The sequence below is a fragment of the Bombyx mandarina genome, chromosome 25, assembly GCF_030267445.1.
Source record: "Bombyx mandarina strain Sakado chromosome 25, ASM3026744v2".
NCBI lineage: Eukaryota > Metazoa > Arthropoda > Insecta > Lepidoptera > Bombycidae > Bombyx > Bombyx mandarina.
In genome coordinates, this window is record NC_143231.1 from 8,999,083 (window position 1) to 9,021,706 (window position 22,624).

A 22,624-nucleotide genomic window follows, 5' to 3' on the forward strand; every position below is an offset into this window, starting at 1 on the left:
ACGTTCTGTCAGATCTAATGAGACCTTTTCAATGTTATCAACTACTTTCATAGCACGTCAATGCGGCTATTCCCTCAGGCCATTAACGATGTGTCCGATGAACTTGAAGATTCTTATTTTTCTCTGCAACAATTTATTACTTTGTATTTGAGAGTCCCGGTTGCTGTATTTCATAATTTTCATTATTGATTTGTACCAGGCGTGTGACTTCGCATCTTCAAAATATCTCACAAAGAAAATTCAAATGTGTTTTTTTTTCAGTCATCAAAAGGTCATTCAACTATGAATGCTCCTTAATGAGAATAATGTATGTATGTAGAGACAGTAACCTCGCCTACGTAACGCCCACGAGTGACAGTAACAAACAATACAGAATTCGATCGACCTTGGAATTATCTTATCCAAGTCCCATAATTTTAAATGCGAAAATGTTTTATTATGCTTTCTAAAATATTTATAGTTAACCTCTCTATACACAGTTGTAAATTTAAATTGATTCGTAATTTATATTTAAGGATGGGGTAATAAAATTACGTCGCCTTAGAGATCGAGAAAGGGCCGTAAAACTTTATTGCTCGGAATGGTAACACTTCCGCTGCTTTGTAATTACACTTAATTTAAAATTATACAATGACAGCACTTGCTGTACAAAGTATAATAGGTAGGGGCGCCTAATTCTCATTTTCTTCTAAATTAATACAGTTGCTTCTTTACACTGATATTTGTAGAAAAAACTGTATAAACCATGCAAGCCCATACCGAGTGGTTTCGTAGTTTAAATGAAATTAGTGGTCCCGCAGTAGTCGAAATTCGACTATAATTAATTGGAATTGTAAGTTTGTACACTAATTATGATTATATTGTATACTTCTATAATCACAAATTTCGCCAAGACTACACTATAAAAAATATTAACAAAGACAAACAATATTTAATCTATTCTCAATTTGACAACAAATGTCAAGAACAAAAGTTTGACAATAAATAAATAATATGCATGCGTGTGTGCGTCAAATACATGGTAGTGTGTGTAATGTTTTCTTTATTGATTTAATGTATCTTTTATGCATTATTTTAAAAAAATATTAGCATTGTGCACTTCTTCTCTATGTTCTCTACAAATGTAGAAAATTTCATACTCCTCCGTCCGCGCAATTTTCGTAAAAAGGGATACAAAGTTTTTGCTTCACGTATTAATATATAGATTCTCGAGAATATAAAAAAGGGCTATTGTATAAGGGTTTTTGACTATCGAAACTGGAAACTAATGGATATCGTCTGTCAGGTAAATGACGAAGGGCGATCAGACAGACGCCTCGGAAGCATTATGTCGAATCACAAATACATTCCGTAAAGATTAGCCTTTTGATTTGGGATAAAGGTTATCGCCAAAAAAAGCCAGCAAATCTTTTAACCGGTTATTTTATTTATAATTCAATGTAAATATTGTATTGTGAACTGTGTTATCTATATATTAATACGTGAAGCAATAACTTCGTATCCCTTTTTACGAAAATTGCGCGGACGGAGGAGTATGAAATTTCCCACACTTATAGAGAATATAGAGAAGAAGTGCACAATGCTAATATTTTTTAAAAATAATGCATAAAAGATACATTAAATCAATAAAGAAAACATTACACACACTACATACCATGTATTTGACGCACACACGCATGCAAACTATTTATTTATTGTCAAACTTTTGTTCTTGACGTCTGTGGTCAAATTGAGAATAGATTAATTAATGTTTGTCTTTATTAATATTTTTCTATAGTGTAGTCTTGGAGAAATCTGTGACTATAGAAGTATAATAAATAGTCTTTGATAATAGAACCCTAATAATGTTCAAACTTATAATTTCAAGTAATTATAGTCGAATTTCGATTACTACGGGTCCACTTGTAAAACATAATTCAACATTTGCAAATGTATCGAAACGATTCTCTATGCGAACAAAATAAAAGAGATATCGTACAGTAGAATCGGAAGCATCCGTTCCTATGCTTCCAAATTAGATTGTGTGGCAACCCAGGCGTGATGATAGGCACCGGTATTGAGTTCATGGCGAGAAAATTGCCTTGCAGTGGCTCGCTGCACGTCTCGCTCCGGCGCTGCCACAGCCCCTGCCCTATTAATTTACACCTGCGGTTTTGTTTTACCACCGCCGCGCCGCTTCTATTACACAGAACCATGTCAAACACCTTCCGATGACATTTATCTATATATTAATACGTGAAGCAAAAACGTTGTATCCGTTTTTACGAAAATTGCGCGGACTGAGGGGTATGAAATTTTCCACACTTATAGAGAATATAGAGAAGAAGTGCACAATGCTAATATTTTTTTAAAATAATGCATAAAATATACATTAAATCAATAAAGAAAACATCACACACACTACATACCATGTATTTGACGCACACACGCATGCATACTATTTATTGTCAAACTTTTGTTTCTTTATTAATATTTTTTTTATAGAGTAGCCTTGGCGAAATTTGTGATTATAGAAGTATAAAATACAATCATAATAGTATACAAACTTACAATTTCAAGTAATTATAGTCGAATTTCGACTACTGCGGGACCTCTAGTTTTTATAAAAACACGGAAATTAAATTTTATTCTGAATCGTCTTTTATTGTGTGTGCTTTCGTTTATCGTGAAACATTTTCGCGATGCAACAGAAATATGCGTAGATACACGAATTTAATTTAAGCATTTTATCTATACTATCTATACTAATATTATAAAGAGGAAAGATTTGTTTGTTTGTTTGTATTGAATAGGCTCCGAAACTACTGAACCGATTTGAAATATTATTTCACTGTTTGAAAGCTATACTATTCCCGAGTGACATAGGCTATAATCTTTTTTGAAAAAAATTAGGGATCCTTGCTAAAACTCCAATAATGTAACCCAAGGTATCAAAAATTTTACCTAAAATATTCTTGACATCGCATGCCCTGCGAAAACTATTGATGATAGAATAAAATAGTGTACTACGCCTTGGTAGAACATAATTATTATTATATTATTTACAAAAAGTGTCGCGACAGCATATATCTATTACAGTTATTCCGCAATAAGTGTTCTTTTATTTAAAAAAATAAAACAACGTTAAAATATATCGTTGTAATTTTTGTTAAAGACCCGAGCGGAGCCGGAGCGGCCGCTAGTGTGTGAAATAAAGAATGATGCGGTTTTCTAAATCTTAATTGCGTGTTTTATTAGCTAGATTTATAATTTTAGTTGGTTATATACATTATGCATGTCCACTAAAGTATAAACGTATAGTTAGAAAAGTACAATCATAATATGAAAGTACTTCAATTAAAACCGAGTATGATGATATCATTGATATCTCCGCCCAGACATCGTTGGGTTAAAACGTTGACATATTTAATAGTGAATGCGACGACTGAAGGGAAATACATTGTTGTATTATATATATATATAGTCAGTTTGCGCAATAAAGTACGGTACAACGCCCTTTTATCTCGTGTTGTGGCGCCAGTTTTTCTTCTGTTTATCATAGCTTTTTTTTTATCGCTTGTATCAGTTTCTCTGTTAACATAAACTGTTGACTCGGCAATTTCTCAATCGTCGTAGGTTTTTCACAGTTTTTTTTATGTTACTTTTTATTTTTTATTTTGTACTTTTTCGATGTCACGTTTTAGTTTGGCAATAGAATCACTATAAAGATCAGTCTTACGACCTAGCGACTAGTGCTTAACTTATTCAGAGACTTCGTACTTATCAACATAATATTTGCAAATTCAGAAACACTCATTATTTTTTTCTCGACAACATTAACCGCCCGCTACCGGAGTACAGTTCATTCATACTACCTGGAGCCACTGCGTTCATCCACAGTGCGATTCCAGAAATGTTTTTTGCCACGTACCGTCCGGCTTTAGAATGAGCTCCTTTCCTCCACGGTGTTTCCCGACCGCTATGACATGTCCTTTTTCAAACGAGGCTTGTGGAGAGCACTCAACGGTAGACAGCGGCTTTGCTTTGCCCCTGCCATTACTGAAGTCCATGGCCGACGGTAACCACTCACCATCAGGTGGGCCGTATGCTCGTCTACCTACAATGGGCAATAAAAAAAAAACACGTGATCGAAGTACGTGATTTGTGGAAACAGGTAAGTTTCAATTAGTTCCGGTAAAGGCAAGTCAACGCACAAACGAGTACCTACGTGGGTGTATTTACGTGGGTAACGGTTTTGTAATCACGAAGTATACGTGAACGTGTAACATTTTGAGTAAGAACACGCGAGTCGGTGCCAGGTGTTCCCCCGCGGGCATTTCTGGGTTCGCTTTCAGTAAAGACCTCGCGACGATCCTTATGATATAACTCGCGTTGTACTGTCGTTTGAAAGAGAGCTTTGAAGAAAATTAGCGTAATCAAGAGATCACGTGATAAAAAGAAACAAGACTAAAGCATTTTTAGAAATAACTGAGATGTTAAATAAATTAATATGCCAAGGTTGAATTTTTTTAATAGCATAGGCGAACAACGTGAAACTCTTTTTAAAATATTTTTAATTTACGTTTCAGTTCCATTGTATTCGTTCGTCACGCACGTTGATTCGGTTTTGTGGTTTACAGAAAATAAAGAAGTGAAGTCGGATCGCGTTGCCCAATATTACGAATCCAGACGCAGCTGCCGTTTCGTAATGGGTTTCGAATTACCATTATTAGATTTGAAGAAAACTCCGTCTGTGTTACTAGCACATGCTCCGGCAAGTTTAGTCTGTGTACAGTAAAATTGAACAGGCCCCTAATAGAAACATCAAAAGATATCGTTTTCACACAATCAATCGGTGAATATTATTAAATGTATAGTTTTCTCATCGATTACGACGAAGAGTTCGACTTGTGAACTAGCCTATAAACACAATCTACTAAGTTTCTCGTCGGATCTTCTCAAGGGGTCGGATCTGGTGGTATATTCAACGAAGCACTGCTCTTGCTAGGGTCAGTGTTAGCAATTATCTCAGGTTGAGCCCGGAGTTCATCTACCGAATCGCGCATAGTGGGAATAGTCTCTTAGGCTACCTACGATTAGGTGAAAAGTAACGTAAAGTATAGTTTAAATGTATGTATTGTATCTATTCATAAGAATCATTAGTACTTGGCTTGTATTTTCGAAAATAATTCCCGAGCAAAAAATATTTTCCGAGCGCTATGACATGTCCTTCTTCAAACGAGGCTTGTGGAGAGTACTAAGCGGTAGGCAGCGGCTTGGCTCTGCCCCTGGCATTGCTGAAGTCCATGGGCGACGGTAACCACTCACGATCAATCAGGTGGGCCGTATGCTCGTCTGCCTATAAGGGCAATAAAAAAAAAAAACAAAAAAAAAGGAATGAACAAGTTCATTGCTGCAATATAGTCCATGCCATCGTAATGCGATGCAGTTTGTGTTGGTGACGCAAATTGCTGCGGCACGTTACTCAACGTCGGCAATGCAGAGTTGCAAACACGCTAAACTGCATTCTTCGGTGGACGATTTTCGTCTGATCGATTGGTTAAATTTCATGCCTTTTTTTAATTACGAAAAACAGATTAACTATGATGTACATTAGTCTATTATGAAGTTAAGAAGGTGCCTACACACCTCAACGGTAATATCACCCAGGGTTGGCTCACAGCACTACCAACCTACCAGTGACAAATATATAAGTTATAGGAAGAAGTAAAAAATGTTGTTGATTTTAAAAGGAATAGTTATCATTTTATATCCACGATAATTAAAATTTAATAACAAGAGAATCTTATCAAGAGTGAAGTAGCAGCTTCTAAACCTATAACTGTAATTGCTTGTTTTCACAAAATAACGCTTTCGGAGCATTCATTGCCTGGGACAGACGTCGGATCTATTAGTACCTATAGTGGTGCGCCTATCAGATAGGTCAAGAAGCTCACTTCTGCTGGTAGGTAACCGCCAGAGCTTATTGAGATCACAACATAAATGCCGTCATCCACCTTGAGATATAGAGTCGAGTTCGAGTATAACGGTTGTCCTAACCTTCAAATCAGATCAAATCACTGCTTAAAGGCAGAATAAAGCAGGATGATGGTACCCACGCGCTATAACCAGCACATTGGTATTTTTTTTATTTATTGCTTAGGTGGGTGGACAAGCTCACAGCCCACCTGGTGTTAAGTGGTTACTGGAGCCCATAGACATCCACGACGTAAATGCGCCACCCACCTTGAGATATAAGTTCTAAGGTCTCAGTATAGTTACAACGGCTGGCCCACCCTTCAAACCGAAACGCATTAATGCTTCACAGCAGAAATAGGCTAGGTGGTGGTACCTATTCGTGCGGACTCACAAGAGGTCCTACCACCAGTGATTTTACTCAGAGTATTATACTCAGAGAACGCTGCTGCTTATTCTTCGACGAATATCTTAATTACTTTTTACGACATCCACCGGCAAAGACGGCGCAGCGTCATTCTAGACACCACAAAAACATTATTTTTTGGTAACATAAAATTATAAATAGATCTTACTTCCTTGGGCCAGTGAGTAAGATCGTTCAGAGAATTATTTTTTTTGAAAATACATATTCATTTCGGTTCCCAGCAGCATTACTAGTTAATTGAACGCGACCTTTACCATTAAGTGTATTTAGATTTCGTCTCCCCGTAATTGAATATTAAAAGGTCGCTCCATCTCTCAGACGCGACGGCACATGCCTGCATCGATATCAATTTGCGTGTAATGAAATACTTGAACGGCTTCGGAGAAGTCTGAGCCTTGGTAAACGTTGGAATAAACGTTAAATTGACGGTGACAATAGAAGGTGATTTGTTTATTTAAATCAGCCAACGTAACACTCTCTTAATAATTAAAATGAAAAGATATAGTTACCGATAAAGTTTTTTTCTTTTTTCTTTCAAAGGTGCTACAATAGAAAAGCTGTTGTAGAACTAATGACAGCGGTCTAGAAAGAAAAGAGATAATCATGTACAAAAATAAAAAAATATTTCTTTGAGGAGTTACAATAGACTTAACAAAATGTGGGCCTCTGTTGTTTTGCAGATGACGTGAGAATAATCTGACCCACGATATAAAAATACCAAGAGTGGAACGTTGGAAAGTCCAATCTTATTAAGGAAATGATAAACAGTCGGAATGGGTATTTTTGTTAGAAAAAAAAATGTATTGATAAGTTCTGAAACGTATAAATATTATTTTTTCCGGCTTTATTTAATGAAAAATATTCAATAAAACGTTATCTACACAGCATTGCGTTTGTTTGCTGCGATATACTAACAAGAATAATTAATTAAACGACTTATGAATTAATACATTTTATCTATTAGTGCTAATTGGATAGTCACTTATCGAAACTGTCGTATACAAGTAAATTTATATTCACTTAAACTACCGTATCTATTTATTATTTATCCGAAATCATACAAATAGACGAATTGTTATTGTCCTTAAATATAATTACGATTCTAAAATTTCACTCCAATTGGTTGAGGTTGGCGTGACTGTAGAAGATGAGGCACAGATCGTGTTTAGTTTCGTAGGAGGAAATAAAAGTTTACGCGTGACGAATAAGAATTTTGGAATCGCGTCTAGTACATAAATAAAAAAGGTGGTCCGTCGTCGACATGTGATAGTAGTATCATACACCACGTGGCTCTTCGCCTATGTCACAGTTCTACAATACATAAAGTTGAGACACGCCTTTGATATCGGACGACAGCACGACACCGCAGCTGCTGAAGGTACTCACGCTATCAGTCGCAAATGCTTGAGGATATTTAATAAATAGGAATTTTTTGTTGCTTATATGGGTAGACGGGCTCACAGCCCACCGGGTGTTAAATGGTTACTGGAGCCCATAGACATCTACGACATAAATGCGCCACTCACCTTGAGATATAAGTTCTAAGATCTCAGGTATAGTTACAACGGCTACCCTACCCTTCAAACCGAAACGCATTACTGCTTCACGGCAGAAATTGGCAGGGTGGTGGTACCCTACCCGCGCGGACTCACAAGAAGTCCTACCACCAGTAATTACGCAAATTATAATTTTGCGAGTTTGATTTTTATTGCACGGTATTATTTTTTTACCGTGGGAGTCAATTGTGAACATTTGTTGAGTACGTATTTTATTGGAAAAATTGGTATCCGCCGTGAATTCGAACACCAGTGCATCGCTCAACACGAATGCACCGGACGACTTATCCTTTAGACCACGACGACTTCAAAATAAATGTAATTATTATGCAATCATTTATTTAAAACTAAACTTGTACCTAATTACTTTTATACGTGTATAAAATTAACTATACGTATTATCAGAAAAGTTGGAGGGAAAATGAGCGTGATCGTGATTTAAATTAAATAATATGTTAATCAATTGATCTAAAATATTGTTTCCAGCAAATGAGCGGAAATTCTGCCTAAAATAGTTTTCTAGTTCATTACATTGTTAGTTTGGCTCTTTCAATGTTGAAGTTTGTTAACATTTTTCGTAATTTCTATTCACGATACTTGATTAAGTAATACTAAGTAATGGAAATAAAATCATCTTGCGTCACACAGAAATCTATGATATTTAAAATCCTTGTTGTACATTATTAGAATTAATGTAAATAGTGGTTCTCGCAAACTTTTCTCCAGAGGTAAACGGTTGTTTCTTCCCTCAGCGTTTGAGTACGCAAACTAAGCGCGATTGAGGGCCGCGATCCGCTTGTTCCTCTCCCTCACCTTTACTCTACGCAAGTACAGTCGTTTCAACTATATGGATTGTAAAAATCTGCCTGTGTGCTACTTTGCGTAGGCATGTTTACGCCCACACAGATTAGTATAGACTAGGTAGAAAAATAGACGGTCATTATCACGAAATATCGACGAATAACACCTTAGTCAGCCGGGACAACTGCATACTATTCGAAATGTCGCAAAAAATGTAATAACAGTAAAAAATTCACGATTATACCGTAAAAGGACTTTTAATTATGTCTACGACTCACAAAAACCAAACAAAAAACTACAATATTGACTCTTGTATATTTGCCGTTTGGAAATCATGTGTTTCAGAACATCCGTTATACCAATTATAACTCGTTGCGTTAAATGAGTCTCTTGAACCCCACTATAATGATGCAAATTGAAGTGTTTGTCCGAACATCATTGTTCCCGTGTACCTAATTTGTAAAGTCTTGGAGATTTTGATTTGGCCATGTATCCTGATACTAAATGTAAATTATTGAATTCACAAAACAATATTAAAATAACATTAGACGTATTTTCGTTTTCTTGTATAGATCGACAATACCATCTAATCACTGGTGCTAGGACCTCTTGTGAGTCCGCGCGGGTAGGTACCACCGCCCTGCCTATTTCTGCTGTGAAGCAGTAATGCGTTTCGGTCTGAAGGGTAGGGCAGCCGTTGTAACTATACTGAGATCTTAGAACTTATATCTCAAGGTGGTCGAGACGTGACGTCGAATCTTGAATTGATTTCGTACAAACGTCTGTCCTTCTAACTGGAACGCACGACTGCTTCACGGCAGAAATACACAGGATGAAGTTTACGATTATATTCAGAATTCAGCGCATTAAGCTTTATTTTTTAATTACATTACGAAAATGATTTGTGGAAGGTTCGCAAATGTTCGTGGTTATTGACAAGTAGAGCGGCGAACGCAGAGTCTGGAACGGTGATGTAATTCAACCTTCACACCCGTCTGCTGTCAGTTTCTAGATTCGAAATTGATACGAACGAAACACAGTTTGACTGGTTTTCAAAAACAGAACTCATTCAATAACTAGACTTTGTTGGAAGTGATTTGGATCCGTAAATATTGTATTGTATGTAATTTATTGATACTAGTGGTCCTGCCGTAGTCGAAATTCGACTATAATTGATTTAAATTATAAGGTTGAACATTATTAAGGTTCTATTGTCAAATTCTATTCTCTTTCTATAATCAAAAATTTTGCCAAGACTACACTATAGACAAATAATATTAAATATAAACAATACAAAAAATATTAACCTATTCTCTATTCGACCACAGACTGTGCAATAACAAAAGACTGTGTGTAATGTTTTTGATATTGATTTAACGTATTGTTAATACATTTTTTTTTTAAATATTAGCTTTCTGCACTCTTTCTTTATATTCTCTATAAGTGTGGGAAACTTCATACTCCTCCGTCCGGGCAATTTTTGTAAAAAGGGGTACAAAGTTTTTGCTTCACGTATTAATATGTAGATAGAAAAACGGCAATGTTGATCCTACCAACTTGCTAAAGCTTAAATATTACGGCCCTTTTAGTGCCGGTTACCATCCTTTAAAAACATCAGCAGTCTGGCACGCGCACGCTAATGCAGGTTGATTCAATTATACTCGAGAAGGCATCCTCGTGGAGACGTGGAAGAGAGTAAGAATTAATAATACAAAAACAAATCATTCAATTATGCATGTATGGTACTGTATTATTCTATTATGACTTAATCCGATGTGATCATCAAGCCATAACAGTGAATATTGAATGAAGGGATCAAACGTTATTTTGTACATTAATGGCTATATTAGACGCATATTTTTCTATTTATTAAGAAGGACATCAATGTAGTTTGTCCGCGGGTTCATAACCTATTACCAGTACTCAAGATAGGAATTAGTGAGGAATGTACAGACATTAAGTTAGCGTAGGATACTAAGACAACGAATTGTCTTCGAAGTATGACCGAGGCAACGTAGTCGGGTAGACTTAATTTTTTTGATACACCAATAACATTAATGAACTTAAAACTCACGGATCGTTTGGAACCTCTGGGTCTGCGGAGGGACTTCGATTCCCTCTGTAATTTGTACCGTATTTTCTATAGGGAGTGCTCTGAGGAATTGTTTGAGATGATACCATCGTCTCGTTTTTACGCACCGCCCGCCATCGGAGTAGTATTCATCCATACTACCTGGAGCCACTGCGTTCATCCACAGTGCGTTTCCAGAGATCTTTTTTGCCACGTAACATCCGGATTTGGAATGAGCTCCCCTCCACGGTGTTTTCCGAGCGCTATGACATAACCTTCTTCAAACGAGGCTTGTGGAGAGTACTTAACGGTAGGCAGCGGCTTGGCTCTGCCGCTGGCATTGCTGAAGTCTCCATGGGCGACGATAAAAAACTAAACTACGATTATTAACGGTTCGGTTACGACACGTAGAATGTTTAATGCAGTAAATAATAATAAAAAATCTACAAAGGAAATGTTTTGTCAACGATACTCGAACTGTACATAAGAAAAGGTCAAGAATTTCGGAAAGTATTTAATTTGATTGTATTTTCTTGTATTTCATTGTCCTTCGGTGCTGTCTTTTTTTTCTTCCTTCGTACTCATGTCAGACATGTCGTGACTTCCAATTAGGTTAATGGATGAAATACCGACTACTAAAATAGACGATAAGTCCGTATAAAGTAAAATTTCACGTTGTTACTAACAAAACTATGCTCGTGTACCTTTTAACATAACAAGGATACGATGACAAGCCTTTTTCGGGACGTTTATTTTTCTCGCTTGTTTTGTGTATGTATTCGAAAACCAGAGAACGTGTAGGTACTAAAAGAGATATGAACTTTGATACCAGGAGAGGTTTCGATTCAATCAGTAATTGAGCAGCTATGATAATTACAACCTTTGTGTCTTTGCTATTAATAAAGTTATACGTATATTAATAATAAAGGTACTGCTCAACCTAAACGAAAAATATTGTTGAAAACTTTAGTATTAAAACATTTATCCCTTTATCGTTTATATTTCGTGGGCCCGCCATCAAAGACAAAGACTTGCTGACGCCTCGCCGGCTTTTTTCCCTACCTATGCTGATCTACCACCGAATCGGAAACGCGACCCACTGAGAAGATCCGGCGAGAAACACAGTGGGCTGTGTCTATGGGTTAATTCACTCGTCGAGCCCTTCGTCGCAAGCGACGGGTTCGACGAGGACGGTGACCGCTGCTTGTGGTACCGAAAAGCACCGCTAATGGATCGGGAGGATTCATAATGACGTGTTTAGGGCGACGTCGACTGCTTACCATTCGGTCTACAAGATCGGGTATGTCGTGCATCCCATAATCGCCCTTAAACACGAATCATATAGCGTCCGAAACAGCTGGCCTCGCCGGTTACGTGAAAACATTGACCACGCGTCAGCTGACTTTAAATCGTGTTGCATTGCGTGCAGTGACAAAAAGCGTTCTTCATTTTCGTACAGGGGCTCCTTAAACCCTTAATTGCAATAAATAAAAAAACATTACTTTTGCAGAGAATGATTTTAAACTAGGATGAAGGAATCAATTAATATTCCACTAGTTACCAACGACGATTCTTGTGTGACCAGTGGTTACCTAAATATTTTATAGGCACAAATATCGAAGTGACTTGAAAAGCCGGTCGTCTTTCTTTCGTTGAGAAAAGTTACAGGTTGATCTAAAACACGTTTAATGTTTATTTGTTGTATGTTCACAGATCGGTAGGTCATCGGAGCCCCCGATCGACTTCGTCGTGATGGACACGGTGGCCGGCGACAAAACTGGCGACACGAAGGTCCTTCAGAGCACGATATCGCGGTTCGCGTGTCGCATTATCGCCGACAGGAACGACGTAAACAACTGTCGCATTTACGCAGCTGGCTTCGACTCTTCTAGAAATATTTTCCTAGGGGTAAGTTAATACATAATACATTCTCAAAGTTCAGATTCTTTTTTTTTATTGTTTAAATGGGTGGTGGACGAGCTCACAGCCCACCTGGTTGTTAAGTGGTTACTGAAGCCCATAGACATTTATTTTTATTTATTTATGTACACACAAAAAAGAAGACATAGTACAGAGTAATAGGAAAATTATACACAAAGGCACTACTTATTTCTTTAAGAAATCTCTTCCAGCAGACCTGCGAGAGGATTATGAGAATAATAATTAAAAGTGATCGAGTGTGTGTAGAACAGCTAAAATAACAAATACAACATGAGAATTATAGTAATGCACATACACATAGCAAATATTGTTAAACTTGAATACAAAATATTATAAGTAACACAGTGTACACAGTATATTATATACGACATCTACGACGTAAATGCGCGACTCACCTTGAGATATCAGTTCTAAAGTCTCAGTATAGTCACAACGGTTGCCCCGCCCTTCAAACCGTAACGCATTACTGCTTCACGGCAGAAATAGGCAGGGTGATGGTACCTACTCGCGCCGACTCGCAAGAGGTCCTACCATCAGTAATTACGCAAATTATGATTTCATGTGCGCAACAGATAGCCTTTTATTCTACCAGTTTTATTTCGGTCTACATGCATTTGTTATTTATTGATGTTCTATTCTAGATCTTATTTCTAATGACATTAAAATACAATATGCTTTATTATTTTACAGTCTATCCAATCTCTTAATCGGTTCGAAACGCATTACGCGTCTATGTTTTACTAAATCTATATGGATTAGGGTTATTTCGCATGGTTTATTAATATTCCATCAAACACAATGCCTCTTGTTTCACTATACAATTATGTACATAGTCGATTTCTAAGAAAATACCCAGCGTAACAACGTTACATGACTTTTGCTGAAAAGGGTTTACAATTTTCAAGCCCCACAAATACTGAAGTACGAACTTGATACACAATTACGGTAAAACAAATGTGATTTATATAAAGCTAAAAAGGTTTAGGTTTCCGTAAAATTATTTCGTAAAAGCATTCTTATTTTTATTTAATATTTAAAATTGAGGCACACCCTAAGCTAAAGGATATTTAATATGAATAAGTGATGGTGGCCGTGCGAGCGTTGGAAGCCGTTTATAAATATATAATACGGTATAAAAGCTTTTTGATTGTGAAGTTTAAAAAAAAATTACATTTTACTGTTGAGAAAATTATTGTTTTTGTATCTAACACTATAATCAGTGAAATACATTATTTATTTTGCAAGCTCGTGGTGAATACGTGCATGGCAGTGTGAACGTAAATTGAACTTTTTTATTTCATTGCGTAAATATATAGATTCACCTTGAGACCATACCTACTGACGAAACATAAGTACAAATCGCGTGATACTCAGTGATGTCTCTTTTGATTAATGAAAATTAATACTACCTGAGTTTTATTAAGGTTTGCTTTGTCGACGCCTCGGATACGTAAAATAAGAACTCCTCTAGAGAGCTTTGTATGCGCCTTAAAAACAAGACCAACCCACTGAGTTTCTTGCTAGAGCATCTGAGTGGGTCGCGATTCCAACTAGGTGGCAGGTGGTAGATTCAGCATAGCACTGCTAGAGCAAATGTTAGCAATTTCCCTCCCACTGAGCCTCGCGAGATGCTGACATCGATGTTATGACAAGTTATAAAAGGCATATTGCTCGAGGAACAAATGGCTGCGAAGGTTGAAAAGTTCTCGAGTAGCGACCGCGCACCAGAAAAGCCCTTTTAGCCCTTCCGCGACCACGACCGACCAATCACGGTAGCGAAACTTGGGGGAGGTCAGTGTCCAGCAGTTTATGTCTATGGGCTGATGATGACGACCAGTTATAGAAGATTTTTCTCACCACACATTGGTAGTCAACCTTAATATGTATACATTACAGGAGAAAGCAACGAAATGGACAGAGAATCACGAAATAGACGGTTTGACAACTAACGGTGTACTAATCATGCACCCCCGTGGCGACTTCTGTGGCGGGAGTGCTACCTGCGGCCCGTGGCGCGAGACGTCCGTCGGAGGGGCTGTCTTCTCGCTGCGGGAGAGTCGCTCAGCACAACAAAAGGTATTAAATACATTTGATTTATACTCATGCTGTGTTGAAGACAACATATGGAATCAAGAATAAGAACGAAACATGAAATATGTTCAAGGCATAAACATGTTTTTTTTATTGCTTAGATGGGGGTGGACGAGCTCACAGCCCACCTGGTGTTAAGTGGTTACTGGAGCCCATAGACATCTAAAACGTAAATGCGCCACCCACCTTGAGATATAAGTTCTAAGGTCTCAAGTATAGTTACAGCGGCTGCCGTACTCTTCAAACCGAAACGCATTACTGCTTCACGTCAGAAATAGGCGGGGTGGTGGTACCTACCCGCGCGGGCTCACAAGACGTCCTACAACCAGTTATTACGCAAATTATAATTTTGCGGGTTTGATTTTTATTACACGATGTTATTCCTTCACCGCGGAAGTCAATCGTGTACATTTGTTGAGTACGTATTTCATTAGAAAAATTGGTACACGCCTGGGATTCGAAAACCGGTGCATCGCTCAACACGAATGCACCGGACGTCTCTTATCCTTTAGACCACGACGACATAAACATGTATAAGGCGTTTCAAGTTTTTGTGGTGGAATAATGATTAATTTATTGATAACACAATCGAAGTTTTCTAATGGAAACGTACCTTATAAAAAAAAAATCTACGTGTGAAATACCTAATACAGGTTTATAATTGAATTGCGTTTTTGCGACATTATAGGGAAAGAGTATCGGTGTAGACTTTTTGCGGTCAATGTGATCAGGGACGTCATTATCCAGTATATTGTGCTCTCTGTCTAGCACGAAATTAAAACTCTTTTAATATAACTTCCTTATTTCTAAACAGATTTTAATTTTGTTTTTATTGATCTGCTCTATCGACTGTTCGTTTTTATAGATAATAAAAAATCAATTAGTCAATGTTTGAAATGTAGGAAACCTGCTTACCATTGAAAATGTTATGCCTGAAACTTTATGCAGCGTCTATGCTCTGTTCCTGGCATTACTGAAGGTTTGAGAATCGTGTGCCTTAAGAGACTTAGTACCTGCTAATTTTATAAATCCAAAACGTTACGAGCATAATTGAGGCCGTCAGCACAAAAGTGGCCTATCCTACGTTTTTCATATTCGTGGTTCTACTATAATGAAACTTATTTAAAACATAATAAATTTTGATGCAAAACCGGCCTATCCCTAGTTTCGCCCATAGCTTTGTCAATATTATTTTTGTACTTTTTGTGTTTTTGGCTATGAGGCAGTGTAATAGTAAATTCAGACCTCATTGTCTCCATACTTACTATAGTGAGCTCAGGCAAACTTAAGCCCCTTTTGCGCTGACGGTTTCAATTGACTATTTGAATTCGAAGTTTGAAAAACTGCCAAATGGATTTTGATGAGCTTCACGATGCAATTATAAGATACGGGGCGCGCGAATTATTTCAAGAAATTGTTATTTTTCATAATCTTAATGTTTATTAAGTATAGTTTAATTTATAAAAACAATTAGTCATAGCAGAGAGTGATCAGATATAAGAAAAATACCCTGAACAGATAAGCTAGTTTACGCAATAGCAAATATATAATGTAATGTTTGAATAAAACTGAGATTAGGTAATTATAATGAGGAAAATATTTTATCTCTGTTATCATAACAGTGGGAAGATCTAGTTTCACGCGAGTGTCTTGCGTCAGGTGCTGTCGCAACGGTGTTATGTAAACAAAATTCCTTGGAAGCTCTCATTAATGCTTTTTAGATTTATCAACTATAAATTCAGACACCACTATCATCGGTATCAGTCATATCTTCATTATCACAGTGCAACCTTAATATAAAGAACCTCAATATAACAACGTCCTCGATTTAACAAATTCTTCGTTATCCTCTTGAATTGTCCATAAGAGTAATCTAAAATATACCTTTACATTGCAAAGTATTTTTTTAATTTTTTTCTTAGATGGGTGGACGAGCTCACAGCCCACATGGTGTTAAGTGGTTACTGGAGCCCATAGACATCTACAACGTAAATGCGCCACCCACCTTGAGATATAAGTTCTAAGATCTCAGTATAGTTACAACGGCTGCCCCACCCTTCAAACCGAAGCGCATTACTGCTTCACCGCAGAAATAGGCGGGTGGTGGTACCTACCCGCGCGGACTCACAAGAGGTCCTACCACCAGTAAAATTTCTTGCAAATAACTTTATAACGAATATTTTACTATCACAAAAAGTGTAAGTACCTCTAATTAACGAATTTTGTCAACCCAAAGCCTATATAAATAACGTTCCCATCAACATGGCCATAGTATGTGAACCAGTCTCGCGTCAGGTTTAACAGAATTTGTTACGTACCTAATTGTTTTTAAATTGAAAATACATACAGTAATTTGATTAAAATGTGTTATCAATTATTAGTAGAAGTTGTTCGCTATAACAAGATGACCTAATGTTGAGGTGAATATTTTTTTTTACCTTTTTACAACAAACTGTAGACCAACGTAACCTTAATTTAACAAACCTGAGTTTACCGAATTACTTCATATAATGAATATTTACTTATTCCCTTCTGATTTGTTATGTTGAGGTTGCAATTATTATCTGACTGCTTACTTTCTACATAACGCCCACCTTTAATACTAATGGGAATGATAGAAGAAAGTCATGTGTGATGAAATTTAAATCTAGACCTTATGTGATTGCATGATAGAATTTTACATTGTGGTGGCGCTAATTGATTAACATCAGTTGGATTATGAACTTCGAGAATTTTCCATTAACGCAATACAGAAGTATTTAAGTTTAAGCGCACAGATTTTGCTTTATTAAGGTAATAATTTAAATAAAAAAAATTGTCATTTTTATGTATTTATTTTTTTAGGGCTTGCCGTGCCAGGCAGAAACAAATGTACTCAGAGATGGGACAATGATAGATCTGTGTGGAGCCACATTGTTGTGGAGGAGTGCCGAGGGACTGAAGAATTCACCGGTACATTTATCTAATTTTACTATCATAAATTAATCTTTTTTTTTTCATTTTAATTTAGCCAAATTTTATAACATAATAATCTTTCAGGCTATTATAGTTATTATACGTATTAAATATGTATATAATCCATACTTTAATATGAGAAATGTAAAAGTATGTTTGTTTGTTTGTCCTTCTTTCGCGACGAAACGAAGCTATGGATTTAAATGATTTTATCAAAGTGATAGTTTTAGGTCAGGAAAGATACATTGGGTAGGTACATTTACTAAATTACCTTTAGAAAAAAAACATCGACACTTTTCCTTGACGAAATTTCTAGAAAATTTGTTTTTCCATGTACAGACAAAACGCGATTTAGAAGCTCTAGTGGACGAGTTGAACGCCGGCCGGCCTCAGTGCCCGGTCGGACTCAACACGCTCGTCATTCCGCGGAAGCTGTCCACCGCGCACCAAGACCTCAACCAGCCCTACGTGTACCTCAACTGCGGACACGTACAAGGTGAGGCCGGTGCACTAGTATATATCTCGCTACGCTGGTCATCATGAGAATGAGCTAATGAATCTAATGTATGTTCTATATCGACTAGACATGTTTTTTTAAGCGGTTACCAGAGCCCATAGACATCTACAACGCAAATGCGCCACCCACCTTGAGATATAAGTTCTAAGGTCTCAGTATAGTTACAACGGCTGCCCCACCCTTCAAACCGAAGCGCATTACTGCTTCACCGCAGAAATAGGCGGGTGGTGGTACCTACCCGCGCGGACTCACAAGAGGTCCTACCACCAGTAAAATTTCTTGCAAATAACTTTATAACGAATATTTTACTATCACAAAAAGTGTAAGTACCTCTAATTAACGAATTTTGTCAACCCAAAGCCTATATAAATAACGTTCCCATCAACATGGCCATAGTATGTGAACCAGTCTCGCGTCAGGTTTAACAGAATTTGTTACGTACCTAATTGTTTTTAAATTGAAAATACATACAGTAATTTGATTAAAATGTGTTATCAATTATTAGTAGAAGTTGTTCGCTATAACAAGATGACCTAATGTTGAGGTGAATATTTTTTTTTACCTTTTTACAACAAACTGTAGACCAACGTAACCTTAATTTAACAAACCTGAGTTTACCGAATTACTTCATATAAGTTCTAAGGTCTCAGTATAGTTACAACGGCTGCCCCACCCTTCAAACCGTAACGCATTCCTGCTTCACGGCAGAAATTGGCGGGGTGGTGGTACCTACCCGTGCGGACTCACAAGAGGTCCTACTACCAGTAATTACGCAAATTATAAATTTGCGGGTTTGATTTTATTACACGATGTTATTCCTTCACCGTGGAAGTCAATCCTGAAGATTTCTTAAGTACCTACGTATTTCATTAGAAAAATTGGTACCCGCCGGCGGGATTCGAACACAGGTGCATGGCTCAACACGAATGCACCGGACGTCTTATCCTTTAGGCCACGACGACGTTCGTTATAGATGCGAGACATTTGGGTAATTGGAATGCAATGGATCAATCGAACATCATCCTATGAGCGGTATTGCTGGCTCTTAATATTACTATTAAAATTTGATAGGTCTCGCTGTACTGATTTACTTAATATGTTCCTTAATTAAGAACTTGTAAGTACACAGATAGACATAGATATAAGGAAATATAATATTGTTATTGACCCAATCTTTGAACTGTGCTATTTGAGTTTAACCGGCTCAATACATGGTGACGTCGAAATGCTATTATGAATTAGTGTATTGATAAATACATCCTTAAAGTTTTGATATTCGTGTCACAACTGTTTGAGTATTAATATATTGAAATATTAAATCTATTATTTACATAATAAGATAGTGAATTTTATTAAACTAGTTGTAAGTAATTAATGTAGTGTTTGTACAAATGACATGTTAACGAATCAACGTCGCGTCATACATTGATGGCTGTGATTGGCCAACGATGACGTCATATCGCACGAACCAATCACAAAACAGAAAACGCAATAGTGGCACCAATTGTCAAAATTTTTAATAATATAACTCGAAGAAAAAAGATGGACGCGCATTTCAATTTTGTATTTGTAAAATAATTAAAAATAATATAATGAGTATTTGAAGAAGTAAACGCATTTATTCATTTTCTTGGCCACCTCAAGATACATCTAAGAAATAGACGCAACAGACATGAATATGTCGCGATACTCAATTTCATATTGTTTTATTGAAATTTTTCTAGAGCAGACTAATTGACGTCCTCTCTTAAGTAATTACCGAACCCAAAATACAACAATGTAATTAACGTTTTACATTGAGTCACTAAGTTATTGCTAAGATGGGCGGACGAGCTCACGGCCCACCTGATGTTAAGTGGTTATCGGAGCCCATAGACATCTACAATGTAATAGCCGCCACTCATCTTGAGATATGAGTTCTAAGGTCTCAGTATAGTCACAGCAGCTGCCCCGCCCTTCAAACCGAAACGCATTACTGCTTCACGGCTAAAATAGACCGCGTGGTGGTACCTACCCGTGCGGACTCACAAGACGTCCTACCACCAGTAAGTACGCAAATTATAATTTTGCGGGTTTGGTTTTTATTACACGATTTCATTCCTTCACCGTGGAAATCAATCGTGAACATTTTTCAAGTACTTATTTCATTAGAAAAGTTGGTAGCCGCGCCGGCGGGATTCAAACACCGTTGCATCGATACTTACGATTCGGTATTGATTTCAAACCGGAACACACTATTACTTGCTAATATAAATCAAAGGCAAAGTTACATAGTATTTTATAATAAGTAATTTTTTAATGAATTAACAAGATCATTGACCTCGCTCATAAAATGATTTTAATGATTACATTGCGCGCTTAATCTTTAAGACTATTTCAATAATATTTTTCTAGAGCAGACGTATGGACGTCCTCTGAGGCGATTAGCGATCTCAAGACACTACAATGTAATTAACGCTTTACATTGCGTCACTACCCACTACGTCGTACGAAAATCCAATAAACATTTCGGTATCGATTTTAAATCGGAACACACTATTGCTTGCCAATATAAATCAAAGGCAAAGTTACATAGTATTTTTAGCCGACTTCAAAAAAGGAGGAGATTCTCAATTCGATTGTACGTTTTTTTATTTATGTTTGTTACCTCATAACTCTTGATTGGGTGAATCGATTTTGATGGTACTTTTTTCATTAGTAAGCTGACGCTTCCCATGTGGTCCCATTTCAATTTAGTCCAGTCCTGATAATGGTGTCCACGAGAAAACCATATAAGTCTTAAATTTGCATTAAATACGTGCGCGACAAATAGATGAATAACTCATCTCAATATCACACCAACCGATTTCGATCATTATTGTTTTTAGTGTATATTGAGTAATTTATTTTGGAACATCTTTTTTTTTCGATTTGAAGTCTGTTTTTGTTAAAGCATGTCTATTTACAATTATAATAAGTATTTTTTTTATGAATTAGCAAGTTACAGCGTAGGTCATTAACCTCGGTCATGCAATGATTACATTGCGTGCTTAGTCTTTGAGTACGTTTCCCGCATGTGATAGTTGTTGTTGTTGGTTGTCTGCAGGCGAGCACTCGTGGGGCGCCGAGGGCAGCGAGACTGGGGTGCGGCGGTGCCCGATGTGCCTGACGGCGGGCCCCGTGGTGCGCGTGTGCATGGGCATCGAGCCCGCCTTCTACGTGGACGCGGGACCGCCCACATACGCCTTCAACCCGTGCGGACACATGGCCTCCGAGAGAACCGTCAAGTGCGTGCGCAACTGTTTAACCTAACAACCCGTTGTTCAAACTAAATGGCAGTGTTACACATAGCGAAACGTGAAAGGCTATATAGGTTTTCTTTTAATGCTTAGATGGGTCGACGAGCTCACAGCCCACCTGATTTTAAGTGGTTACCGGAGCCCATAGACATCTACAAGGACACATGGCCTCCGAGAGAACCGTCAAGTGCGTGCGCAACTGTTTAACCTAACAACAACCCGCTGTCCAAACTAAATGGCAGTGTTACACATAGCGAAGGGTGAAAAGCTATTTGGTTTAAGCGACTTTTTTTTATTGCTTAGATGGGTGGGCGAGCTCACAGCCCACCTGATGTTAAGTGATTACCGGAGCCCATAGACATATGCAACGTAAATGCCGCCACCCACCTTGAGATATGAGTTCTAAGATCACAACGGCTGCCCCACCCTTCAAACTGAAACGCATTACTGCTTCACGGCAGAAATAGGCGGGGTGGTGGTACCTACCCGCGCGGACTCACAAGAGCTCCTACCACCAGTACGTTTCGCTTAATACACTATACTACTTATCTTTGTAATTATTAAAAGTACGTTTTATTTGGTATTAGCATCGACAAGATGTTTTGAATTGAATTTCAATTAAATTCAACCTCTCGATATATATAACGGTTTTACAAAACGTGGTTTTATTTGCGAGAGTACTATCTATCATAGACCAAGAAAAAGAATCACAGACTTATATAGATTATATTAAAGTATAAACTAGAGATATAATCACCACACCATGAGTCTATAAACTATAAAGTAGGGTTCAACTTTCTAATTTCAACAATAGATATAATACTACTAATTCTTCTAATTACATTTCCAACGAAAACTGTTGAAAACCTAATTAATCAAGTTTTATTTCAACAACTAATGTCGCAACTATAGAATTATAGAGACCCATTTCGAAATATGTATTTTCGGTTTGAACATTTTTCGTTATGTAATTTAAAAAAAACACTTTTTGAGTTGGGTCTGTATAATTCTAAAGGTGCGATCTGTCAGTGT

At 37.2% G+C, this 22,624-nt stretch overlaps 1 protein-coding gene across 1 annotated transcript in view; it reads left to right on the forward strand.

Annotated features, from left to right (window-relative positions):
- Pli (E3 ubiquitin-protein ligase pellino) overlaps positions 1-22,624 on the forward strand; it is a 66,753-nt gene that overhangs the window by 39,666 nt on the left and 4,463 nt on the right. Inside the window, exons 4-8 of the mRNA XM_028184930.2 lie at positions 12,524-12,718; positions 14,648-14,827; positions 17,687-17,794; positions 18,137-18,293; positions 21,400-21,580. Of these exons, the coding sequence (XP_028040731.2) occupies positions 12,524-12,718; positions 14,648-14,827; positions 17,687-17,794; positions 18,137-18,293; positions 21,400-21,580 (821 nt within the window). The remainder of the gene's footprint in view (positions 1-12,523; positions 12,719-14,647; positions 14,828-17,686; positions 17,795-18,136; positions 18,294-21,399; positions 21,581-22,624) is intronic.